Genomic DNA, 27,597 nt, shown 5'->3' with positions numbered 1-27,597 from the left:
TGCAAAAAGAAGAGGTAGTAAAATTCACACTGTTCCCTCAAAAAGGTCCACGCAATAAACCTAAAAGATAAAGCCAAACCCTAATACGATAAAGTAATTTATAATTGTACTTTTGTTGAATAATATAATAAATGACATGTTTATTCTGATATATACAAAAAGGCACCCTGTTCTTAAAAAGCATTATCCAAAACAAGGAATGTACCGTATTTTTCGCCCCATAGGACGCCCCGCCCCGTAGGACGCACCTAGATTTTTTGGGGGGGGAACAAGCTGCCCGCCGGGCGCACGAAGCTTGCGGATAGCTTCCTGAAGCCTGGAGAGCGAGAGGGGTCGGTGCGCACCGACGCCTCTCGCTCTCCAGGCTTCAGCGAAAGCCTGCATTCACCCCATAAGACACACACACATTTCCCCTTCATTTTTGGAGGGGAAAAAGTGTGTCCTATAGGGCGAAAAATACGGTACATGTTAGGCAGATCTATAGTTACACTACTGATCTCAGTATTGCTGCAGCTAGCAAAATGCATCAAGTTATGATTTATTTATCTAGATTTTATTCCCCAAGCAGTCCACAAATAACTGAAGGTAAAACGCAGCTGAAAACCACCATCCACTAAAAACCACCATCATTATCTCTCTCTGAAGTTGAATGTTTATATCTTCAAAATGTGTAGCCAGTTGGTCACAGCAGGTCTTCAAAGGTTCTAGAGCGGGGTCAGCAAACTTTTTCAGCAGGGGGCCAGTCCACTTTCCCTCAGACCTTGTGGGGGGCCAGACTATATTTGGAAAAAAAATGATGCAAGAGCACCACGAGCCCCAGTGGCTGCTTACTTGTGTCTTGTGAGCAGCAGGGGCTGGCGGTGGCGGTGGAGGGACGATGAGTGGCGCACGAAAGGGCTCCGGAGAGGGGCTGCTTAAAATGTCGGCTGCTCGAGCACTGCTGCTGCTGGCACCAACAAAGCCCAGCCCCCTTCCTCCTCTAGGCAGGGCGGGGAAAAGCCAGGAGGGAGGGAGGAGGTGCCACCGCCACCACCGTGTGAGAGGGAAAGAACGCGCATGCTGGCGATCCACGCGGTGATCCACGCGGCCCATCCACGGGCCGGATCCAGTAGGCAATTGGGCCTTCTGATCCAGCCCACGGGCCTTAGTTTACCTACCCATGTTCTAGAGCAGGGGTCGGCAACCTGCGATCCATGGGTCACAAGTGGCCCACGGGGGTTGTTTAAACGGCCCATGAACCGCCTCCGAACCGAGCTGCCTGCTCAGCGAGTCCCCATGTGCTGCGCTAAACTGGAGCAGCGCGGACATGCTTCTGTGTCGCCAGAAATTGTGTCTGTGAAGACACGATGTGGCCCACAGAGTGATCTCCACGGGAGTGTACCAGCTCAGGCGAGGTAAACCTTGCTGACCCCTGTTCTAGAGGTCCTTCCCCCCCAGTGGGAGTCAGGAAATTCTGGACAGATTAAAAGAGCTCTCCTGGTTAATTTGCTGGAGGATGCAGTGCAGTTTTCTCTGCCTGCACTGCTACATGGAGCCACCACCAAGCTGCCTCTGTTTCTCTAGGGATCAGAGCCCCACCTTTGGTAGTGTCTGTACTTTTAAGAGATCAGGGACATGATCTTAATTCTGGGGGAGTTTATATGGAATGAAAGGGTTTCTTAAGTTTATAGAGCTAGGCTGCATACATGCCATATATTTCAAGCCTAGCCCCCCCCCCCCCCGGCAAGAATCCAGGAAACAAGTTTGTACAGGTGCAGGGTATTGTAACTCAGTGAGGGGTCAACTACAGTTCCCAAGATAATAGGAGGGGTGGGATATGCGTTAAAAACCTTAGACTCAACTGCACATTTTACTTCAACTGTTCGTGCCTCATAATGTGGAATAAGAGTAGCTGTATATGGAGAAGCGGAGTGTGAAATAATAGGCTTATAGAAATATTCCTTCCTGTATTACTGTGTCTGGTTTTGTCATTAGCAGAATTAATTTCTCAAAGGCCTAGAAATGCCCGACCTTGACATTTAGCCAACACCAGCCAACCACATTTTCTGTTATTTAGGTTTTACGTTCTCAAGAGAAAAGAGATTTGCCTTAATTATTGTGTGAAAATATTAATACTAGCTAGAACAAGGAATGCCTTCTATTGTAAAAACAACAACAACCCCCATATCAGTAGTGTTATTTTGAGCTACAATCCACAAAAGCCAGTCTCTTCGCTATGTCACCAAGGCAACTGTAGGCAACCTGATACTGATGATTTTGTTTTTCACTTACCTGAAGATTTTTCAGTATAATGCAACCTGTAAGCACATGAGGTTTTGCACTGGTCCAGCGCAATTTGAGACGAGTTGGAGTGACGACAGGGCACACAATTCCTGTAAACCAAAACGCAATTGAATATCTATCTTTCTCTCTGGATTACCCATGACTATGAAGTAAAACCAGGGATCCATAAACTCAGCATTTTGTTTCATGTTTTTACTAGCAACAGCGACAGTACAGCATGCCCCCATTCAAGATTGCTTAAGAGAGAAGATGACCAGGTATCAAAAATGATACACAAGCTGCCATCTAACTAGTCTTTCTTTCAAAAGATTTACATGCTGCTGTTCTGGGCAAAGCCTTCTAAAGCAGCTTACAACAAATAAAAACAGTAATCTTGAAAATCAGTTATTATTAAAGCAAAAATAATACAGATTTGTGCACACACAAAAACCAGATATAAGAAAACCTCAGAATTTCAACCACATAATGAAATTCCAGCCTTCAGTACATGTAGTTGAATGACTGGGATTTAAAATAATACTTATCGGCATCCTTAGGAACTCAGCCAGCAATGAGCTTTTCAGAACGAGAAAAAGTTCCAGAAGGTCCATTTTAACCAGTCTTTCACTACTTCTCAGACCGATAATGCAGGGCAGAGATTGGTAAATTAAAGCTGATTGACCACATCCTGCCCACCAAGACTTTGCCCTGAGAAACAACAACAACTTGTATCCCAACAATTGCCTTTCCAACTGTATTCTTTGCCTCTGGGGAATTCTGGGATCTGCAGCTTAAGAACAATTGCAGTTGCTCAAGAGAGGTGCAGGAAGAGACAAAAAGGCCACACTTCCCTGTGTCAGCACTAGCATTCGAGTGTTGCTTTCTAGTCATGAATAGCCTGAGTCAACAGGGAGTCACAGAATGGGATGTCAGCTTGTCAACTTCACGGCGAGTGCGGCCTAGCACATTGCACAAAGCCTTCTGGCCCAAAGCAAGAGGGTTCAGGATTCTCAGGCAATAACAAAGAAGCACAAAACACACTCCGTGAGGGGCCATGACATTAACTTAACCCTCACTGGAAGGTTGGGATGTGAAGGGTGGGCAGGATGAAGAGCAATTAATGTACTCAGCTTCCACAAGATGGCACTGATTAGTAAAAAGTGTGGGCAAACTTAATTTCCATTGCAAGCCAAACAAGAGGGGAAGTCCTTAGCCCTTAAAAAGCCTCGATTAAGGGCTTTTGTATGGGACATAATGTGTGTCAGTAACTCATGAGGGTTAGCCCAAAGTGATCAACCTATTGAGTATCCTGGAAATGATAAGACCATCACTTTGTAGAAGATGGATCAATGCTGTGGCTTTTATTCCTTGGAATCACCAGTCCATTGGTAAGACGCCACAAGGCAGCAGTAAAAGAAGTGCCAGTAGGAATGTACAGTATATATTGCCCGTACCTGCTTTAGGAGACTGTAATTTTTTTAAAAAAAGGACAAGTAATAATTTGATCTGAGGAAACATACCGTTTGTCACTGCAAGTTATTCTACAAGTAGGGCAGAATTCACACAAATGGCCCAAACTGCTGGGATCGGTGCATTTGCATCTTCCACACACACAAGTTCCTCTTCCACTGCAGACCTGGCCATTTGAATTCATGCAGTGCTTTCGTAAGGATGTTGAGCACTGGCAACGATCGCCCTCCCAGCCACTAGAGCATTTGCATTTGCCTGCTTCACATTCACCGTTGCCTACAAGGGCAGAGAAGGAATGGGTGAGGCCCTGGGTACATGACTCACTAGAGAGGGGCTTCAAGGTTTCCTGCGCTGAGCCTTATTGATCACAGCTTCTGAAAATTTATTATACCTTTAAGTGATTATTGGTTTAAAGAAGATGGTAACATATTTTGCTTCTTAGTGAAACTGTGGTTAAGCGTTACTCAAGAGGCTTAAGAGATGGAAAACAGATAATTGATCTGCCTGAGAATATCAGGGTGGGAAGATGAGGTGTACAATTAATGTGTTCCATTTTTAAAAAAATTGCTTAAGAAAGGTATGCAGGTTAAAATTGAGAGCTCTTTAAAAAAAATTGGTTGTTTTTCAGTAGAGTTTTGGTGCCATAAATACACTGAAACTGTGAAGAAGTGATAGTTGTTAAACCACAAGCTACATATGCCAGCAGATATCATTAGATGCTCTCACCTTTCTCAACCAACATGACTCGTCGTCATGGATAAGAGGAGCTGTAATCCAGCAACATCTGGTTCTCCACCCCTGAAGTATGCAGTACAAAACCAACTATTTCTTAGGTATTGCGGTTAACATTTGTGTGGGGTTCTACACCACAAGGGGAACCAACCATGTAGAGAAGGATCACCACACTTCTGCACAATGCATGGAGGGTGTGTGTGTGTGTGTGTGTGTGGTGTAGCAAGGACACAATGGTTGGGCCAGCAAGTATGGCCGCTCTTCATGTGATGGGCATAGCTGATGCAAAGAACACCTGACAGTAGACTAGAATTGAAGAAAAACTTAGCCATGAAGTTCCCTAGGTGGCCCGGTGCAAGTTATCAACTCCCAGCTTCACTTACTAACCTACTTCACAAGCTGTTGGGGAAATTAATGGGGTTGCTTACTTGAAACTATAGCCCTTGGGAAGGAATCCACATGCAAATAGGAGTTCGCATGGCAAGAAAGTCATCAAAAGGCCTATCTTCAAGCTGGAGGGGACTTTCCTAACACTTGGTTGTTTTGGGCACACCCGAGGCGACATTATTTCCCTCCTTAAGATCCCCACTGCCAGATTTTAACCTGGGAGTGGATTCCCAAAGGATGGGACTGCGTGTGGATAAATTGCCGAAGAACAATAGCTACTGGTGAGCAACCTTGTTTTCTTTTCTGAGTGGTGCTGCACACTGCTAAATATTTTGGCGACTAGCAAGCTCTCCTGAAAATGGAAGCAAAAAGAAGCTGAGTTGCCTTAGTGTCAGTAATTTGCATCAAATGTATGTAAATAAATAAATACATAAATCTGGTGTGCATGCTCTCTTTGGGTGGGATTCCCCAGCAGAAAGAGAAAGCACTATGCAGCATAAGACTATTTGGCATCATGTCAGAGGAGAAAGTTAGCCAGCTCATTCCAGACTCATCATACCCTTAACCAATCCAAAGTTTTCCTGGATTCTTAAAATGAATCCATCCATTCACTGTCGCTGTCCCTGATGTGTGGAGCTCTCTCCAGACTGGATGAACAAATACCCTTTCCTTTAAATCTCTCCTTCTTCGGGTGTGGTTTTTTACTTATCTGCTTCAATCTCACCAGCAACAAAGTTTTAAGTACGTATATCTGAACTTGCCCACAGCTGCTCTTCTGCCACCTCTTCTTTCCCTTTCCTTGCTGGTTCCCCCTCCCCTCACATCACCCCGTGTATTTTATATTGTAAGCTTCTTGAGGCCATACATTTGTCTATTTCTGCAGATGTAGCTTTGTGAGGAACTATAGATATTGATGCTGCTGTAGGTACATGGTGTTACCTAGCAATAGTGTGACTTAGTTTGGGCTTAGGGTTAAAGCAAGCTACAGATCTAGTTAACAGAAAAATCCTGTGCATGTTTACTTAGAGGCCCTGCTAGGTTTGATGGAGCTTGCTCTCTGGAAAATGGGTTTAGCTGAAAAAGAATAAAAGCTGAATTGGTAAAATATAGCGAAATTCTGGAGCTTACCAGCACATAAGTTTCCCAAATGATGAGGGCAGGAAAAGTCATCTTTTTCACAGTATTTACCATATATTGTGCCAAGTTTGGTTTTGTGGCAAATGCATTTCCCATCTACACAGTCTCCTTGACCACTGCAGACTAGCTGGCCCTTGGGCATCTTGCACTGCTCAGAAGAGAATTTGTCGCTGGAGCTTGAAGTCTCTGTATCCTGAGATGTTTCATCGACACATATCCTTTTGTGCTTTATGCTGCCCTCACACTGACAAGCACATATTTTGTGTATATTAACTCTGGTTGATTCATTGAAACCAAGCGGTTTGAGAGTCATGTATTTTCTTCCTTCAGTTGTACCACATCCTTTCATGGCAATGGAAATATTGAAGAACACCTGCAATATAAAAAAATGAGAAGCACTCTTTTACTATATTGTAATTGTACTGGGGCTTTATAGAAGCTGTTGAAAAATGCAAGTTATTTATAAGCATATATTCTTTTTAAAACATTGACTTCTTAGTGGGGTGGGGGAGAGAATACCTCTCACCATTCTCTCCCTCCCTCTCTCTGAATTGTTTTTGGATATCATCCTGAATGAGACAGGGTGGCCTATTAGAATTAACCATAATTTAAAACCAACAAGCACTAGCTGGATCTCTTTCCTCTCTTAGGACCACCTTCAATGTGATATTTGCCCAAAAGCTTTGGACGCAATGTGTATGCTGTCATAGATGGTCCCATATAAATGATCGTCATTAATAGCAACAAGTACAGCAATGAAAAAGCTTAATCACTCAAGCAGTTATATGTGATCTTCCTGCATCGGTGTTCCCTGAATTGGCATGCTGCATTCTGAGGCCACCAACAAAAAGTAATTTACATGCAAGCAGAACTTTACGGGCCACTAGTACAGTGTTTTGTTTTTTGTTTTTAAATGTTTCTCTCTGTAGCAGCTGCCACAAACTACTACAGTGGTACCTTGGGTTACAAACGCTTCAGGTTACAGACTCTGCTAACCCAGAAATAGTACCTCGGGTTAAGAACTTTACCTCAGGATGAGAACAGAAATCATGCCCCAGCGGTGCAGTGGCAGCGAGAGGCCCCATTAGCTAAAGTGGTACCTCAGGTTAAGAACTGTTTCAGATTAAGAACGGACCTCAGGAACGAATTAAGTTCTTAACCCAAGGTACCACTGTACTCAGTTGAAAAAGCGGCTTGCCTCTGTGAGAATGGAAGCTGCAAGGGCTAAAGGAAAAAAACACACTGCACAGTTGGTCTCCTTAACTGTGGGCAAGCTACTGCTTTTGGTGATGCTTTTAATGCCCCAGTCTACTCATCCACTGCAAATGTGAAATGTGGCTTACACGTCAGCTTCACAATCTGAAAATGCTTATCTGTTTTACCCGAAGAGCCTCACATACACAGAGGAGTGTATAAATGAAGAAGCTAGGGGTACAACTCACAGCACCCCTAGAACATTAGCCATGGACAAAGATGGGTGCTGGAATAATAAAGATGACTCTGATGACCATCCATCAGGAACTCTGAATGGTTTAGGAAATGAAGCAAAAACCTCAGGGCACATCTTTAAAATAACTGCATGCCTTCACACCAGTTATTTAAAAGGTACTTTAATTGATTAGCTCTAGGATCAAAACTTTCAAGCAGGCACAATGTCTCATTCCTGGAAGCCTGGGGAAATTTGAAAAAGCAGCTGCTTACTGCTAACCATGGAGCAGAAATGTTTATCCATGGATTTAACTGGAAAACAAAGCTCTGAAGAAATAAACTCCATAAACAATCTGGAGGGCCTAAGACTACGACCCACAGATATTTACTTTAAAACCCATACCAAATCTTTCTTCCACTGAAAAAGCTATTATAAAAACATTGATGAAATAGTTTGCCTCCTTTGTGAATAAAGGAATGCTCGTACTTCAGCTGTGGATTTCACGTTTTTGCATCCCTCCGCGCCGGTTTTTCTACTTCCATCAGGGCAGATTGCAGTGACCTTGACATTTATATCTTGGATGGGGTTTTCCACCTGAATTTTCACTTCAGAGAGCAGCTTCTGCAGGGATGGGGGTGGGGGAACCAAAAAAACAAGAGAGCTCCATCACATTGCATAGCAATATGTGCTATAGTGGCAGCATGCCTGACTCAGTGGATTTAACTAGAACAAAAGAGCCTGTCTGTCTCTGGATAAAGGAATAAATTGTTTTCTGCATAAAGACTCCATTTATATATATCACACAGTCATGCCAGGGGAACTTGTAATCCTGAAGAGGAGGAGGAGGAGGACAGCAATGTTGGGGTTTCCAGCTAATCTTACAATGTCAGTGACAAATCCCGCATTCCGTTCTACCGCAATAGGGCAAGTTCACACAATAACATCTTTATTCCGTTCTATGTCTACTGAGTGGACACTGGTTTTCAAAATACTGCTGCTGTTAGCACCTGGAATACCTACTTCCAGATGTCCCTCTCCCCATCCATCCATCATGGAGAACGATGCCCCTTGCTTTTGTGGCACCGACCTTTCTTATCCTTGCTAGATTGAGCACGAGACTCTGTGCAAGCTGTTTTCTTTGTTGGCAATGCTAATCACAGAGCAAAACGAGAAAGAGACAAGCAAATCCCTTGTTTGCTGTGGCAAGAAGGCTGCCATGGCAGTGTGAAGCTGCTAGCATCTCTACACTTGCTGGGGGGCATGGAGTGGTTTGGTTTAAAGACAATGTTTGAAGCCTCTCTCCCTGCATGATGTGATACTTTTCTAAGTCCAGGGATTATCTTCTAAGTTTACAGAGTATCTATTCATGCACACACACACAAAAGCAAATAAGCAATCCCTCCACGCAATCTTAATTGGTACAGGGCTGCACCAAATGAATATTCTGAATGTGCTCACTGCCTCTCAGAACACTAAGTATGTTAATAGCTCAGTTGGTAGAGCATGGGACTCTTAATCTCGGGGTTGTGGGTTCGAGCCCCACGTTGGGCAAAAGATCCCTTCATTGCAGGGGGTTGGACTAGATGACCCTCACAGTCCCTTGCAACTCTACAATTCTATGAAAAATTAGAATACAGATAAAAACCCATCCGATTTAATGAAAATGAGATTCCTTTCTGGGCAAGCTCACAGTGCCATCTTATCACAAGCAAATGTGCATCATGTAAGTTCCATCCTGATGTTGGAACCAAAGATGTACTGGGGAAAAGGTGAGATATGGGTTTCTTTAAGCTAAAATGTTGGAACTTTGAATTGTGATGAAGCCATTAACTGTTTTCTGTTTTGAAACTGAGAGCAAAAGAAGCTGTTCTCATCTTTTGGCATAGATGCAAGGTTGCCTGGATTTCTGTTGATTGTGTCCTTAGCAGAGCAAGACCAATTAAACTGATAAGTGTTACCCCCCCCCCCAAAAAAAAAAATCTGTAGAAATGCCATGAGCTCATAACTTTTTTATGACACCTGTTTGGTAAACTCCCAATTAAAAATTGAAACTACAGAGAAATTCAGAGGTATCTTGGACACATCATCGATCAAATATAGGCAGCTGATATTTTTTAATTACAATAGTTCAGTTCAGGTGAACTGCAATGGAAGAAATTTCACACACACAACATAAAGTTTCTCTTTTTAGTTCATCACTCTCTCTTTTATATACCATTTACCTATTTTTAAGTAGGGATGTAGAATTTTAAATGCTGAGACCTTAAGCAGATTTTTAATTTGGGATGTTTAGACGCAGCTCTAATTGGTGTCATTTTTGCTGGGTCTTCTCATTATCTATTTGTAAATTATGGGTTTGGAGAGATGACATCTCCTTCCGAGAATGCATCTCCTTGCCATTTGCCCCAATTAAAAATGGAACATCAAAGCAAGGTTAGTTACGAAGCAGATATAAATCAATTTGATTGCTACAACTAATTTCAGTGAGAAACAGTGAAGATATATTGTATATTCAATTGGTGCATGGGAACATTTCTAGTACAGAAAGTCATAAACATGGTACCCCTAGATGTTGTTGGACTACATCTCCCATCTACCCTGACCATTAGCTATACTGGCTGGGATTAAAGGAAGCTGTAGTCCAACAACATATTGAAGGCACCACACTGGCTATTCCCCGCCCCCGATCTTTCTCACCCTGTCTTAGTGGCATATTTTCTTGATAACTGTACACTAGCTTGATTTTCCTCAGAAGGAAAGAGAAGGTATATGGGCTTTTTTGGCAGTTTGCCTTTAGTTTCCACTCTTAAGTGATTTTCTTGGGTAAAGCTATGTGCTGCTAGTAAAGGAAGATTTTTATTTCCTTCTGACCCAAGCTTGACAGAGGCTCGCTTTTTTCTTGTTTCTTTTCTTTTTGCTTCATTCTACTCTGTGGACAGTTGTTTTTGTTTAGGAATCCTCCTGGAACCAACCACAGACCTCACCACAGCAAATTTGGTAGAATGGGACTTTGCGACATTTTGTAGATTAGATAGTTATTATTAACCTAAAGGAAGAAGGAGAGGGGAGTTAAGAACACAGGAAGCTGCCTCAAACCACTGGGCTATCCAGCTCAGTACGGCCTAAGCAGCAGCTCTCCTGGGCTACAGGCAGAAGACCCTACCTGAGGATGCCAGGTACTGAACCCAGAACCTTCTGCATGCAAAGCAGATGTTCCACCACCAAGCTACGGCCCTTCCCTACGGGCCTTTAGCTTTGAATTCTGGTGATTGGCTGCTTTGCTATTGACCTCCAGTGTTCTTATGGACTGCTTGTTCTTTGTGTCTCTGTATTATTATCATAATCATCAATATTTCCCAGCAATGTATTCCTTCTTATTCCTCAAAGATTATAATTATAATAAATATTATAATATGATCTCTGAAGATTAGGAGAGTGTTTATCCTAGAAAAGTTTAACATTAGGCCATAATTATTTTACACTGTGGTATTGGTTTTAACAGATCTCATAGTTTTCTCCATAATATTTTACTGTTCTATGTAATATTATATGAGAACAGTGTTATATATATTTATAGGTATGCAGGCACTCCTTGACTATCTTGCTATATTACACCTGTACCTGGAGGTCACAGAATATTTATTTTAACAGCTGCTTCCCCCAAACCAACATCAATGAAAAATGCATTCATCACAAAGCATATACCTTGTAGGCTTCTACCACCAGGTCACTGAGATTCACTGCTTGAGATTCTATCTGTCTTGCAGTAGTTCCTGGCAGAAGAGGCAAAAGGTCCTACAGAAAAACAGTGTTACAGTTAAAAGGCATCTGTGATTATTATCTTAAAACTTGTGAAATTCTGATGTTTAAAAATACCTTATACCAGTGAAATTGGCTCCCTTGGACTGCAAAAATTACATTAATGTTGTTGTCTATGAGTTTTTCAGAAAGCTGGCCAAGTGATGGATGCTCCTGAAAACAAAAAAAAGGAGATACATAGTGTGGCATTTGTAGTTTAATATGATCTAAAGGAATGCTATGAGTGTGAAATTAGTAAGAAACCTTACATACATGATTGCTCTTTTACCATAAATCCCTGAATGCTTGTAGTGAAACAAGCCTTAGGACAAATATATATATTACATTCATCAAATGGCAACAGCAGTTATTACTTGATATTCTTAACTAAATGAAACTGTCAGCATGTATGCAAGCTAGGTCAGTAGCCTTCAGCCGTTTGATTATCAGAACCTACCTTTAGCCTGAATGTGTTTTTAAACTATGCATCCATTTTAATTCTTGCCCTGTTTCCTACTCTTCCCAAAAAATACCCTAAACAAAAAATAGTGCTAGCAGGGCTGCTGCAACCCACTTAAGGTCAGGTGGTGGCTGCTGTGGGTCCTGACTCATCATATGAACACGAGTGACTGAAACACCACATGGGATTTCCCGTCTTAGCATATCTGCAGAGCAAACCACCCCACTTCCAAATAAAAGGGGAAAGAAGAAAGAGAAAGAAGCTGAAAGATGACCAAGTAAATGAGTCAAGCACAGTCTGGATGAATGGACTTATGGCCGAGTCACATGCAATGCATCAGTGGCAAGTATCAGCTCCCTGCAGTGTATATATCTGTGATACATGCACTTGACAACATTCCGTTATTAATAGAACAGGCATAAGGGACCCCTGACCATTAGGTCTAGTTGTGGCCGGCTCTAGGGTTGCGGCGCTCATCTCGCTTTACTGGCCGAGGGAGCCACCATTTGTCCGCAGACAGTTTCTGGGTCATGTGGCCACCATGACTAAGCTGCTTCTGGCGAACCAGAGCAGCGCATGGAAATGCCATTTACCTTCCTGCCGGAGTGGTACCTATTTATCTACTTGCACTTTGATGTCCTTTTGAACTGCTAGAACAGGCATACCTTTTCATTAAAACTAATTCAGGGCAGTTAACAGGGTTCTGCTCTTTGCAGTGTGTTTCCTTAGAGAAAAGGGAAGCTCATGACAGTAGCCGTGTGAGCGCCTTTTCACCAATGCACTGGGTTCAAAAGTAGAGAGCAGCAAACAAGCAAAAGGAGCTACACTTCTCTGTGTTGAGGCACAGCACTGTGCATTTGCAGTTGTGCTAAGTGGAAAAACATACACATACACTTCCCTTCACTTTGCTGTTCACAACTCTTCTCTTTCCTTCATCCTGCATGTGAGCCTGGTCTCAGTACGGGTTCGTATCTCACACCACTTATTGGGCATCCATGAAGATTAACCAAAATTCAACTCTACTCACAGGCTGATCAGATGCTATAATAGATGGGAGCTTTCAGCATGCAGAAGAAAAGAAGCTGCACCCTTTAGTTTGTGTTGCTCAGGTTGCTCATCCCTAGCATAAACTTGCCACTTTCTCTAGACTCGGTTTACAATGTAAAATACCTAGCTTACTCCAATCTTCCCCAAGTGATCCCAGGCCTTCACAATGAACATAGTGTTTAATTCTTGCGACAAAACGTGTCAGCATACCTTGAGCAGGAGACATCCTCTACCACTCCTGGCTATCTGGAACAGCATATAACGTAAGCAGGGAAGAAAAGACCTCAATCAGAGGTGGGATGATGAAGAAAAAAACGCTACTCACACTGTACTGACTGGGAGGCTGAAACCATTTGAGTGAGCTGGTTCTAGCTGAAGTTCATGCCTCTCCAGCAGGAGCATCTCATTACAGAGACCCTTCTAACGCTTGGGGAAACCCCTGTTCAAAGCCAATGCTGTATACGACATATACCTTACCATACTGGTCGCTTTGACGTACACATTATCTTTCAAATGGCAGTTTCCATCATTAGGGATTACTATCCCCGCTAATTTACTGTCAAGCGCCAGGTGAGAAGTCTGATCCGTCATCATGAGAAGCAGGCGCTTGGCTTCTTTGCGCCAACCAATATGGCTCTAAGGGAAGGAAGGGGAAAAAATAACCAAGCTAACGGGGTGAAAGCAAACAAAGAAGACAGAAGCATTAGTTAAAAGGTACTGTACTGGTTTGTAGGCTCTATTTGATTTGAAGTGCCTGAGACACAACAGGTATCCAAAGGTCCACTTTTTAATCTACTGCAGGGGTGGCCAATGTTGTGCCCTTAAGATGTTATAGCACTACAACTCCCAGCATGCCTTGCCATGGCCGTGCTGGCTGCAGCTGATGGGAACTGCAGTTCCGGACCACATCTGGAGGGCACCACTTTGGCTACCCCCGGTTCACTATTTTAAGAATTGCTTTAATACTGAAAATGAAATAAAGCATTTGTAGTTTTTAAGCAAATGGAAGCATAGCTGCCCAGCTGTTCTAGATTTGGCTGTGACTCTTCAAGAACAGCAATAACTACCCAAGACTCTCATATCAACACACATATATGGTACCTGCTGGGAACTGGCCTGGCTTTTTCAAACCACAGCTTGAAGCCCTAAAAATATCTGAAAAAGCACTTTTGAGCAGGGACGATGATGCACGTGTAGAGAAAAGGTCAACGTGAGCACCACAAGCAATGGAAGGTCTGCCTTTGGTTCTGTGAAAAGCTACAATATGCAGACAGCACTGGAAAACTATGGGAGTAGATTAACTATCAAACACTAGGATAAAAGGCAGATCCTTTGCTGGTTTATTGGCTGCCTCTTACCTGGCACACAGCTGCTTGAAGCATAGCATCAAAGCCTCCTTCAGGTGTGTCAATATTCCCAGAGATTTTCTGCTTGCTAATTGCACTTCTGAATTCTGCTATTTTGTCAGTCAACGATAAGACATGGATATAGCCATGAGGAGGCATACAATCAAGATCATAATCGCTGTTTGGCAAAAAGATGAAAAGTGAAATTCTATTAAAATTCTGCTTGGAAATTAGTTCTAGGTTAATAGTTGGCTATAGCGACACAATGCTCGCACATCATTTCTGGCTGTCTATAAATATAGACACACTAAACACAAATCCATGTTATTACAAAAAGGGAGTAAGTGCTGATGAAATATGTCAGGTGTGGGAAATGTGTGGCCCTCCAGATGCTATGGGTCTCCAGCTCTCACCATTCCTGACCACTGGCCATGCTGGCTGGAGCTGATGGGACTTGAGCCCAATATCTGGAGGGTCATAGGTTTCACCATCCTTAAACTATGTGGTATGGCATTATATGATTCCATATAATGTATGGAAAGTAAGGGAGGAGGTTGAAAGACCAGAATAAAAAGCCTTTCCCCTTTCACCACCACGAAGAAAAATAAACAAGACAGAGAAATAACCAACATGAAGCTTTTCCTTCTTAATCTGCCAAAACTTTTTGCCATTATTATTATTATTATTCCCCACCCATCCTGCTGGGTTTTCCCAGCCACTCTGGGTGGCTTGTGTGTGTGTGTGTGTGTGTGTGTATGTGTGTGTGTGTGTGTGTGTGTATATATATATATATATATATATATATATATACACACACAGACAGAGAGAGAGTCTGTGTCAAACATTAAAAACTTCCAGATACAGGGCTGCCTTCAGATGTCATCTAAAAGTTGTGTAGTTCTTTATTTCCTTGACATCTGATGGGAGGGTGTTCTACAGGGAGGGCACTACCACCAAGAAGGCACTCTGTCTGGTTATTTCCAACTCAGTTAAACCCAGAACAGATCCACTTAAATTAAAGGAGCTTAAGATAGTCATTAATAGTCCATTAATTTCAATGAGTTTTCTCCAAGGATGGCTAACATTGGATCCAGCCCATAGGGAAGTGTGCCAAATGTGAAGAACGCCATGAGAAGCAGGGAAGAGGGAAAACATCTGCAACCTCCCCCAGCAGGTGCAACTTGCTTCATCTCCTTTTTCCCTGCCCCACAAGCAAACCCCAGTCAAGTCATCAGCAACAAAAAGTTGCAATACATTTTAGGATAAGTTTATAGAAAATGACACAAATTAAGCTCCTGTACCCTCTGCTCCCAGTTATAACAACACAGGAAAGCAAACTCACGTAACGTACACAAGATGTGCTTGTAGAATCTTGATTGTTTAGTGCATACTATTTATTCTAGAAAACTTAATGTGACTCATGGGTCAGTGTTCACAGAGCAACTTTATTAAAAACAGATAGCATTTCCCCACCTTTTCCTAAAGGCCCTTGTGCCCTTGCCCTATAAGCCTTCCCTAATAAGCATTAGGAAGCAGCACACCAGTTACATCAATACAGTTATGTAACAAAATATTATGCAGGCACTGCAGCAATTTACAGCAGATAAACCAAAATGAAATAGAAATATTAGATCATTTGTTTCACACCTTGCCCTTCTCAAAGATTTAAATTCAGGATGCAATCCTAATTCTACTTACCTGGGAGAAAGTCCCATTGAATTCAGGAGGACTTACTTCTGAGTAAACATGGTTACGGTTACACTGTAGGGTGGTTTAGTTTAGGACACATGTGAGCTTCTAGTTAGATTTACAAATTACTTACCTGCATTGATTATGAATTCTTCCTGGGTGAATGCTAATATAAGGCGACACCGTCTTATCTACGTAAGATCCATATCCAAGTCGCAAATCAAGGGAAATATTTTCCATCTTTTGAGATAAATCAGATCCAACAGAGTTTAATTTTTCTATATTTTTGTGCATAGATGCAGAAACATCAACCAAATAATAAAGGTCGACCGGGTACTTTTCCAGTGGCTGGACTTTCAACATAAAACTTGCTTCAGATCCTGATAGTTAAAAAACAAAACTGTAATAAGTATTTCTGAGTATTAATGTTGCATTAAAAAATTCTGCAAGCGTATCTTATTTCTAAATCTCATTTCTTTTGGCTTATTTACTTAACTCTCCCAGGTGCATGCATGAGTGTGTATGAGCACGTTTTAGTGTCAATCTCTGCTGATAGACAAGTTTTTGTATGCAATTTCTGCTATAGGTTTTTGCAAGCAATTTCCTCAAATATAATACATTTCTGTACATTACTTTCACTAACACACACTTTCCCTTAATATACACATTTTAAAAAGTTTTATTTAAGCAAGAAACAATATTTCAAAACACCATATCAATAATATTAAATATTAGAAACATAGGATTTCCCATTGGCAATAGTAATTAATAATTTCTCATGCACTCAGGAAGAAAGAAAAAAGTATTTGAGAGTCAAATTACATGATGCATAATAATGTATGTGGGTTTACTTTGTTGTCCCAATACATTACAAACAACTCATTTTTTCTACAATATACGAGAGACATTACACTTACTTCTGTAAAACAAGAAAATCTTAAAAAACACACAAAACAATTATGTGGTTGTTGTCTTCCTTCTGTAGCTCTCATCAAATTTAGAAATTTAATCATATTTACAATCTTCCATATTTTGATTAACCAGATTATAAGTGTTTATAAATGCACTGGTCCCAGCGCCTGCCAACCTAGCAGTTCGAAAGCACCTCCAGGTGCAAGTAGATAAATAGGGACCGCTTACCAGCGGGAAGGTAAACGGCGTTTCCGTGTGCGGCTCTGGCTCGCCAGATGCAGCTTTGTCACGCTGGCCATGTGACCCGGAAGTGTCTCCGGACAGCGCTGGCCCCTGGCCTCTTAAGTGAGATGGGCGCACAACCCCAGAGTCTGTCAAGACTGGCCCGTACGGGCAGGGGTACCTTTACCTTTACCTTTACCTTTATGTTTGTTCCTCCCCAGCCTCTTCCTTCCCTATCTTGCTCTTGCCCATGGTCTGTTTTAGTTTTCAACTTCTGGGTGAACAGGGGCCTGCTTTTGCCTCTTGGTATGCCACCACGTGTTATTGATAACCTTGATTGTTTTGCAGGGTTTGTGTGTGTCACGATGAATGCAACCAGGGATTGGAGGAAGAAAGCGCAGAGACCAAGGCGGGAAAAGCTGCCACCTTATTTGAGGATGCCCCAGTCCACAGAATTCTGATTTTCCTCCTCCCACCCAATCACCCAAATAATTCTCCATGTTTGCAGCCTGTGGATGAGGCTACATAAGTAGGCCGGGTGTTTTTGGCTCCGCACTACAAGTGAGGAATTAAGAGATCCAAGGCGCTTCCTCATAGAAAACTAGCTCGATTTGCTGCAAAGATTTCTTTGCTCTGTTCTGTTTCAATGGAAACTCTCTTTCGCCATCTGTCTCCTCATTTCTCCGAACTACTGCCAATGATGAGCAGAATAGGTTAGTTTCCTTTTGGTCCCTTGCATGCTAGCAAATGGATTTTTCCCATCAGCAAGAGTCAAGTGCTCCTCCTTCTGGTGATAAATAAATAGCACACACAAGAAGCCTTGTGAAGCAGAATTCACCACTCAGGCTCCTGCTCTGAAGATGTGGATTGCATCAGAGCACATGATGAGTTAAAGGCCTCGCTCCACTTGTTACTTGGCAGGATGCTACACATCACCTCAGGAGGTACAGGGGTCCTTCTAAAATCTCTAGAGAAGGTGTTCTCTCCCTAACCAGTTTATTTCAAAGCATGCCCTGTATGCAGTCCAAGTTGACTCTTTGTGTGTATACACTGAGGCTGAATCTAGACACATCAAAGAAGCATTTCAGTTTAAAACATAAATCTAAACAGGGAAAACATGTAAGAGAAAAACAGGACTCCACATCACCATCTGGTGGGGCGCAATGTCATATCACACATCCAACGCATATACAGTGGTATCTCAATTTTTGAATGTAATCCATTCCGGAAGACCGTTTGAGTTCTGAAACGTTCGAAAATCGAGGTGCAAAGGGAGGACTGCAAATTTAATAGAGAAAATTGAGAAAAACTTAGCGGAAGCCATTTGACTTCTGAGGCATGTGTGAAAATGGAAGCATTTACTTCTGGGTTTACGGCGTTCGAGTTCCGAAATGCTCGTCAATGGGGACGTTCGAAAACCGAGGTACCATTGTAAATAATGCTTTCTTTACCAGTCTAGGTGAGTCACCAGAGCACACCTGATGGCTGAACAATGCAGTTGCTGGCACCTCTGAGATCAGTGGTTCAGAGAATGTTTTAAACTGGTTTTTTTTAAATAAAAATGTTTTTTCATTGATGTGTTTGCCATACTAGGATCCTCTGAGAGGAAGGGCATGATATAAATCGGATAAATAAATGTGTGTGTAATACATCTTAATAAAGAAAAAAGATAAATGTGGTGAGATCCACAGTACAAAGTCACAATGCTAGGATATGTTCCTCTAGAAAGAAATTAGGCAGGAATGGGAAGAGGGTAAAGCATAAAGAGCATGACTTGCCAGAGGTTCATTAAATAAAAGAAATTGTGTGGGGTGTGTGTATAACAATGGAAATGCCAGAGACGGAAACAACTTAGGAGATGGATAGGTTTTCAGTACTTAATAAAATAGGGGTACCATTAGTTTATACTGGATTCACTAAACAAAGAAATCACAATATTTTTCTAATGTTATCTGTCAAGACACAAGACAAGTTGCCAGGTATTCCAGGACAGGCTTCTGTTTGCAATTAAAAGTTTTCAAGTAAATGATTTAATAAATCTTCAAAGGGCAAACATTAACAAAGTTCGGGTCTTTATTCACCTTGGTACCCACCTCTCTTCTCTCAGGGTGCGAAATCAGTCTTGCATTATGCAAAGTAATAGAAAACTATGACTCAAAAACATGGATTGATTTGCATACAAATTGTAGCCATTAGTGCAGGGCTGGCAATTTCTGAATGGACCCATTTGTTTTCTCTGTAAATGGGATATCCTTGCTCAGGAAGCGGAGCTACAACTTAGGTTCCGTTCCAGTTTAGGCTCATCAGCATTTCCCAATTCTCCAGTTCGCAGCTTTCAGGACTCCAGCTGCTGGACAGGAGCCACAGTTCTGGTGGCAGCTCTTTACTTGGGTAGCCACATAATGAGACAAGCAAACTGCCAATCCCAGAAAGTCCCCCACATTCTCTTCCGCAACGGAACACTTATCCTGCATCCCAGGGGGCGCATTTTTATGAACTTTGTTAGCATGCACTGCACTCTGGAAAAGTCAAAGACTTCAGACCCACTTCCCAAACAAGGGCAGCCACTAAGATGACTGACTCCCTGGATGCCAGAATGGGGGCTGTCCTAGTTGTAGGAGGTATAGCTGGAAGGGGGTGCCATACCCAGTCCAGAAGTATCTATGTGTCTTTCCTGTACAAATCATTACACAACAAACAAATGTCTCAGGCTGTTTAACTTGTTTAACTTGGCATATAAGCAGCATTACTGAGCTTCTCTAGTAATTAAAAATAAATAAAAAATAAGTCAGAAGTCTTGCTTGTTGTCGCTGCTGGATACTCCCCCTTGAATGGAGAGAATGAAAAGCAAATGAAATTTCCCAGTAATTTGCTCTTTTCGTCCCAGCTATTCTCTTTCGGCCTGATTTAGCGTAAATCATTTCCATGAGCAGAATTGTTATTGTCTTTGATCATAACACTATTCCATGGAAGGGATGGTCATGTTTTCCCTCCACATTTGCCAATGCTAACAAGAAAATGGCAATGATACAAAGAATATGCAGATCCTTGAAGGATTAAGTGGCTTTGGTTAAGTCATTATCTCTTGGCATAACCTCCAGCACATAGTTATTGTGTGGGGGGAGGGGGGTTAACTTCATACACCAAGTTCCTTAGGGGACTTCGTTGGAGGGATGCAAGTGTGAAATGGTGTTTGAAAACTTTTCATCAACTGGCCTCTGCTCTCTTTCAGAAGGGCAGTGGATGAAATCTAACAACATGTCGCTAGCTTGGCTGGAGTGGTTTTGCTTGCCCACCTGGATACAGAATCAAGTGAAGACCCATTCACACATCACTCATGTGAAGGGGGCTTTACAAATATGAGTGGTAGGGCTGCACTGCTGCCCCTGCCCCACCTCCAATGCCCACGTGTTGAATATGGACATCTACAAAAATGAGAAGACTATATGAATAGACTTCCAAAAATCAGGAGCCATGCATGATCACATAGAAGCCAACGTACATAGGCTCCCTCTTGCAGATGTCCACACACAGCTCTCATGGGTAGGCTACCCACAAGCCATTGGAGTGGGGCAAGTACCATGATGTTGCATTGCTAGTACGTACCATGGTCCTCCCTTCAAATGATTAACATTTGATGGGAGATTTGGACTGCAAAAATCTGGGGCAACTAGTAGCAGCAGCAGCACAGTTTTCTTATGTTTTTGCTAGTGAGGCTTTCACTGAGAATGCAAGAGGGAAGCACAGTCTTCCTCTGGAACAAAAAGCTCCTGCTATAAATACCAGTATCAATGCCATTAGGCATGCTGCTAACATAATGTGACACTTTGCTCTCAAAGACACAACTACTCGACTTTTTTCTCCATGCTTGTGACAACTGTGCAGCATGAAATATCTATTACAAATAGAAGCTGTGGCTTTCTCAACTGTGAACTTTCAATGGGCACAGCAAAGCCTCATAGCTTTGCTATAGTTTGGACCACCTGCTTGCTACTAACAAGTGAGGCAGGGCAGAGAAGGGACTGTTGTTCCATGGTACAGCTATGGGGACAAGGCTCTGTAGTTGAGCAAGTGCTAGTACACAGTTCAGCATAAACTCGACTTATCTTCCACAACACTGGACATCTGCATCAAAGAAACACTAAAAAGCTCTCCCAGTTGTGCTCATGAAGCTGACCTCATTAAGATTCCTGTTTTCAATCAAGGAAATGGATAGCACTGTATTATACATTTTGCTAGCTTTCAAGAGCATGGAAGAGGAAAGATATCAGAGATCAGTTGATCTATGAAGTCATATCATGACAGCTCACTCTGGAAACTTTCAACCCCTGCACCAGCAGATCTACTCTTAACTAAATCTTGCCTGCCACTCATTTCACCAGGGAGATCCAATGTCATGGTGATAACATACAAATACAGTGCAGGGTGATGAACCGAGGTGAGGCTGGGAAGAACAAAATAAGCATAGGAGACTGGAAGCAGAAGAAATAACAACCTGAAGTTCTTCCTAAGCTCTCACAATGGTTTGGGCAGCTTCTCAGGTCAGGCAATAGCTAACTCTGAATCAATACAATTATGCTATGTCTGCAATATCTGCAAATAGCCAGCTAAGAAAAGCCTGCACATACGCAGCGAATATTGCCATAGCCTCCCCTTAACTGGTTCTCAAATTAATAGGAGTTCAATGCGCTAACACCACACTCAAAGTTATGTTATTATAAACAAAGTCCACACTTTCCAAACAGGTTCCAAACTTTCAGGCAACTCCCACAGCACAAAATACTTTTGTCGTGAATAAAGTTTTCGTTTCCTTTCATTTAAACCATCCCTTTAAATCCCCAAGAGTCTGGAACACCAGCATTATGAATAAACAATGACTTCTACTCTATTCAGTATTAACATACCACAACAACTGTTTGTGGTGGACCAGGCTTATACCTGTACAACTCTAACATGAATAAGACCAGGATATGCTCAGTAAATACATCCTGCTCTAATTCTGAGGATTAGCAGCTGGCTCAGTCACATCGTTGCAGGTGACTGGCAGATGTGTTAACTTCCACTTAAGTTGCTGTGATGAAGGCACATGCCCATACAAGATCTCTAAGCCCAGAGGGGGCTTGCTGTACAAGCGGCAGAAGAATGTAATGAAAGATCTGATAGTTAGGGATTCACAGAACTACGAATGGTGAAGACGTACCCCCATCTGAATGGATAGAGAATGTGGTTCATGTGACTGGAGAAACCAGCCGTTGATTGTGTTACTGGAAGCAACTTCGTGGTGGTTGAATTGGGTTCCTTAGCTACCTTTCCTCTTTAAAGGAGGAGTAGCAAAATGCACTTTAAAAATTCTTCATGTAGTCACTTAAGGTTATACTGGTAGTATCTCTGTGTCTTCACCCTGTTCTAAATATTCTCATGTGAATAGTCTCCAAATGGACTGCAGCCTGCACAGATCTGGTAGGGTACTGTTTTAAGATTCCCCATAGGAGCGAATGGGGAAGACAGAGCTCGAATGGGGAAGACAGAGCTTCATTTTGCATAGAGAAGATCAGACCCTAATCACAAATCAAAGGTGGACAGAGTGACTCAGAAACAGTTTGTAATTTTTAACAAAGCACAGATGCAAACCTACTCCGAACCATCTTGTAGAGCGAGGTTTCAAGGTAAAACCCTACTAAACAAGTTGGATTTCAAGAAGACATGAACAAACAAGGGTGGTGGAATCCACAATGGCATCACAGCCCAGCGGTGTGCGTGTGTCAATAGAAAAGTGAGGGTGAGGAGAATAAGAGCTCATTCAAAACAACAAAAAACCCCACACCTGTAGTAGGTATGCTTGTGTTCAATTTATGATAACGAGACCAGGCAATCTAAGCATACAAAGTATCATTTACAGGATTTGGCTGGGATGAGAGGTAACAGAATACAGACCTATTCACTCATAATTATCTAATTTTGATGAACATTTTAATGGGAGTTAGACAATGGAAATTAAGACAATGGATAATGGTGACAAGCCATCTCATTAGCTTTTTAAACAGATGCCAAGGCCATAAAAACCGTGGGAGCCAAAATTGCTGCATAGCCAATTTAGACAAAATATAGAAAGCTCACAAGATTAGCATATCCAAGAGTTATTTTTTAAATCAGTATGAACTGACTGCTTTCAGTCCTTTTAAAAACTGGATCTGTAACAGTCCTCCAGAATTAGGTATCTTTTCTCGTTTAAAAAGCAAACACCAGGCTCTGTGTGAATGCCCTATCTCTCTTGCCTGCTTAACTGTGTCCAATTCATTTTTTTAAAAAACAATACTTTCTTTTTAAGAAACAAACCTGGACGTAGTTGGATTGAAACTACTCCTGGTGCCACTTGTACATTAGCATTACTGGAAGGCATTGTTACACCAGCGCTGGGACTTTCTATGAAATCTGCTCTGCAGCCTCTTTTCATTAAGCGTAGAACTATGTCACATCGTTCCTTCTGTTTTGTTCCAGCCATGAAATCCTGTTTGAGAAGAGGCAAATAGAGAGAGAGAAAAAAAAAATTAGAGAGGAGAGACAGAGAAATGTTTATATTCTGAGATACCATCAAGCATAGACAGGTAACCGAAAAGTTAATGAAGAACAATGAGGCATGCCAGTATGCCCAAAGGAGCTATAGCAGGTCCAAACTAGACATGATGCCAAGTGACTCATGTGGGCTGCTGTGTGCAGGAGTGGTAGGCAAGAATTCCTGGCACGGGCGTTGCAGCAGCTCAGCAGAAAGGAGAGGGAGAGGAGGAGGAGGGGTGAGGCGGTTGGCACAGCAACTGTGCACCAGAAGAACCAATCTGGTGCTCCTGCCAGTACATTTGCATCACTCTGAACCTCCTCCCCCCCTCCTTTTAAGGTGTTGCCTGTTTCAGGAGGTCAGAGAAGCACCACTGCCCTACCCCACTGGCTACTCCCAGTTGTGGGAATCTCCATTTTACTGGCCAGATATAGGCCTGGTGGACATCACTCCTCCCCCAAACCCTGTTGTGGACCAGGCTATTAGCACCTAAAGCAAAGCACCTATAAGCACTCATGTGGACTGTCCTTCCAGGGTTAATAGCTGTTGCAGAGGAGGGGCATTTCCACTGGGACCGAGGCAGGGAGGGAAGAGTGCCAACAAACGACAAAACGAACCATGGATACATTTTGCATTATGCTTAGCTATGCCAAAAAAAGAGACACTTGTTTTTATAACAAAATATTTAAAACAGAAGTTAGGAATAATTGCTATAAAGGTTTCTGAAGGGTGCTTTGGCAGTTTTCACATAACAAAAAAGGAAAAGTGAGCTCATTATGACCTCTCTCTCTCTCTCTCTCTCTCTCTCTCTCTCTCTCTCTTCTTCATGGCGGTTTTTCCATCTCAGAAATGTTTGCATGTACCAGCCCCTCTGACATCAATTACAATTGGCCTTTCATTTATCCTGTGGCCTAAGACAATCTAGTAAGAACTGCATGCTCAATACGAGTGTTTTTTATTGAACAGAAAACACTTCTGACATCTGAAAATGCATTTTGCTATAAAGCTGCATAATTGAATTGCTTTTATTGCCAAAAACCATTTCGGATTTATTTGCTGGAATACATTAAGGGAGCAAGACATAAAGGGGGAAATTCAAAAGGGAGGGAATGGATGGAGAGGCAGGACAAGGCAAGAGAAAGTCTTAAAGAGTATGTTCCATAGAAGACACAGTTCTAACACATCAGTGTTAACCCTACACAGACCAAAAGAAGACAGGGATGGACCACATGCAAATAGAACAGATAAATAATTGGTTCCGTTTTTCTTAGTAGTACCCTGAATGGTTACTACTAAAAACTGGAAACATTTTGTGGGAGTGACTAAAGATTGGCTTGGTGTAATCAAATCTGCCTTATTGCCATACTGGAAAAATTAATCCAATTAAGACTAGCTGAGAACAAATTTTAAAGTGACACATTTATGTGTATGTAGCAGAGATTTATGCTGTTTGTAAATAATGATAATAATATTCAGAGAGTCATGGAAAAACATGTCAGTATCTGGAATGCCTAGCAATCCCCCGCCACTTTTTGAAATTATAATGAAGTTTTTCCTAGGTAAATATAAAAGAGGAATATGCCTTTTGTTAATATACAACAGAATGTGCTATGCTCACACCTTCTTCGTTTGCCCTCTTACTAAAGTTCGTCTTTCTTACACACAGAGAAAACATGTTTCTTAGAAATTTAAATTGTTAAGGTTTATGGGAAAGCATGTATTTGTAGAATGCAGCAGCACAAAAACCCCAAACTTGTGCAGATGTTGTAATGGACATAGTGACAGTGGGAATGAATGAACTGTCCCCATTCCCAAGCGCCATGATTTCAGTTGAATTTCTCCCCAGAGTCTAGAAATAGACACAAGGTATCTCCACCTGAGAACCATAGAAAAGCATCATCCACTTAACCTGTACACAGGCTGAATTGCTTGAACAGCAAGCACATTCACAGTTCTTAGATTTTTTTTTTATAAATATGTTATTATTGATGTGTTTGCTGCCCTGGGCTCCTTTGGAAAGATGGGATATAGATTGAATAAAATAATAATGATAATCAAGGAGCAGTGGAAGATGTTCGATAACTGTGGCCACAAAATTGTTATTCCGATGTCAGTAGGGATGTTGTTGCCACCCCCTCTCTACCAATACAGTGGGACCTCTGGTTACGTACTTAATTCGTTCCGGAGGTCCGTTCTTAACCTGAAACTGTTCTTAGCCTGAAGCACCACTTTAGCTAATGGGGCCTCCTGCTGCTGCCGTGCGATTTCTGCTCTCATCCTGAAGCAAAGTTCTTAACCTGAGGTACTATTTCTGGGTTAGCGGAGTCTATAACCTGAAGCGTATGTAACCTGAAGTGTATGTAACCCGAGGTACCACTGTATATGGAACAGCTACAGGTTTCTAAGGGCCTAAGAAGTGTATGCCCAAGACCCGCACACTCTGACTAAAATACGGTCTGCTCAGGCACAAATCATCATTCTTTAAAGCATTTTGTAATGTCCAACTAATATTAAACAGGTTTTAAGAAGCAATTATAAACTCAGGTGACCTGCTGAATATGCATCCACATCAGAGGTTGTCAATGGGACGCTGCCCAAATGTTGTGCTATCCAAATGTTGCAGACTACAGCTCTCATCAGTCTCAGGCAACCCAGCCAATGGCTGATGGGAGCAGTAGTTCACAAGATTTGGAAGGCACCACACTGGCTGTGCGGATCCATATGGTCTCTATGAGGAGGAATGCTGGAGCTCTTAGAAAGTGCATGTTGAAGGCCCTAGAAAACAATGCAAGAGCATCATCCTGCAACCAACCCTTTTCTTTTAAAGCTGAATGTATTTCAAAACCATTCTCCACAATAGAGACTCCAACATGTGTATGGCAAATCATATATGGCCCCCTAAATTTTCTCTGCCTCCCTATTATTTTTCTTACAAACAAATAATTAAATGAACTGGAAAGTCTTTGTTTTTGCTTCTTAAAGGCCCTCTTTTCGTGCTCCCCCCCCCCCCGAGGTCAAACAAGCAGCTAGAAGTGGGGGGGGGGGCTAAACCAATAAGAACCCCACATTCTTAATGTGTCTGTTTCCCCTTAGCAGCAAGCAAAGGATGGATGGAAGGACAGATGAAAACAAAGAGGTAAAGAAGAGAGGGAAAGGCAGTAGGATAAAGGTGTGCTCTGGCAACCCCAGAAATAGCTTCCTTCTGACCTGGCCTACCAGTGCTTTGTGCAGGTTAATAATAATAGTAATCATTATTGTAATTATCATCATTAATATAGCCTTAATGAACATAAGTAAAAAACAGTAATGTGTACACAGGAATAAACTGCTCCCCCCCCCCTTCTTATTTTGGTCCCCTCTTGCTTTCATGCAATGGGCCTGTTACTCATGAAAATACGAAGGTTCGTTTTTTTTAACAGTTACTGTAATTCCCCAACAATTGTTGAATTTTCCCTTTTGCCTAGGGACTCCTTTCATGTGCACAGAAGCTGAAGACTTATTTCATTTGCATTGAAGCAGCTAAAGCAGACAAAGAAGTACCAGGATGACTAATACGGAGAAGAGAGCTTACCTCTTGAGTACACCATGCACACTCTGGGCCCACAGCAAGACAGTTGGTACACGTCACTGCATTTGAGATGGCACATCTGTTGTCTGCTGTAAAAGATATATATATATATACAAGGCCATTCAGCGATTTGCAAACATGTGTGGGAGCAGAGCACGATGTCTAAAGTTAAAAAATGTGATTTGAAAGCATAAAACATGAGGTTCTGGGTACTTTGTGGAAAATCAAAGTGGGCTGCTACATCACTCCTTGGAGTTCAGGATTCTGCTCTTCAGTAAATCACAGCAAGCCCTTTTGAGATAAGGAATCGGGGTCAGGGGGAAGTACACATTTTGCAAGGCCCAGAAAACCCTGCTGCTGGCCCTATTGGCTACCACAACTACTAACTGATCCAGTATTAAGTGTCATGGACTGGATGAATGCAAAGGAATGGTGGGAGGCACCAGCTGGGGAACCCCCAAGGGAAGATGGCTCAGAGCCTGGGGAGTGGTGGTGGGACAATGAGGGAGAAGGGGGAGAAGGAGGGAAGGAGGGAGGAGGAGGCATCAGAAGTTGAAGAGGTAAGAGAGTTTAGTGAGTGGTAAC

At 42.2% G+C, this 27,597-nt stretch overlaps 1 protein-coding gene and 1 long non-coding RNA gene across 2 annotated transcripts in view; one reads left to right on the top strand and one right to left on the bottom strand.

Annotated features, from left to right (window-relative positions):
* The window catches only part of ITGB8 (integrin subunit beta 8), a 44,129-nt gene that overhangs the window by 2,857 nt on the left and 13,675 nt on the right, over positions 1-27,597 (bottom strand). The window contains exons 2-12 of the mRNA XM_079947909.1: positions 27,016-27,101; positions 23,228-23,399; positions 15,891-16,137; positions 14,081-14,246; positions 13,200-13,358; positions 11,294-11,389; positions 11,123-11,212; positions 7,904-8,038; positions 5,980-6,361; positions 3,783-4,008; positions 2,272-2,372 (exon numbers count right to left, since the gene is read on the bottom strand). Coding sequence (XP_079804035.1) covers positions 2,272-2,372; positions 3,783-4,008; positions 5,980-6,361; positions 7,904-8,038; positions 11,123-11,212; positions 11,294-11,389; positions 13,200-13,358; positions 14,081-14,246; positions 15,891-16,137; positions 23,228-23,399; positions 27,016-27,101 — 1,860 coding nt within the window. The remainder of the gene's footprint in view (positions 1-2,271; positions 2,373-3,782; positions 4,009-5,979; positions 6,362-7,903; positions 8,039-11,122; positions 11,213-11,293; positions 11,390-13,199; positions 13,359-14,080; positions 14,247-15,890; positions 16,138-23,227; positions 23,400-27,015; positions 27,102-27,597) is intronic.
* Positions 16,845-27,019, top strand: LOC307199850. The gene is made up of 3 exons (XR_013832235.1): positions 16,845-21,927; positions 23,390-23,496; positions 26,909-27,019. It is a non-coding gene; the product is annotated as an uncharacterized lncRNA (long non-coding RNA).

Source organism: Podarcis cretensis, assembly GCF_951804945.1.
Source record: "Podarcis cretensis genome assembly, chromosome: 12".
In the NCBI taxonomy this organism is placed as follows: Eukaryota; Metazoa; Chordata; class Lepidosauria; order Squamata; family Lacertidae; genus Podarcis; species Podarcis cretensis.
This window is presented reverse-complemented; position numbering and strand designations above follow the sequence as displayed.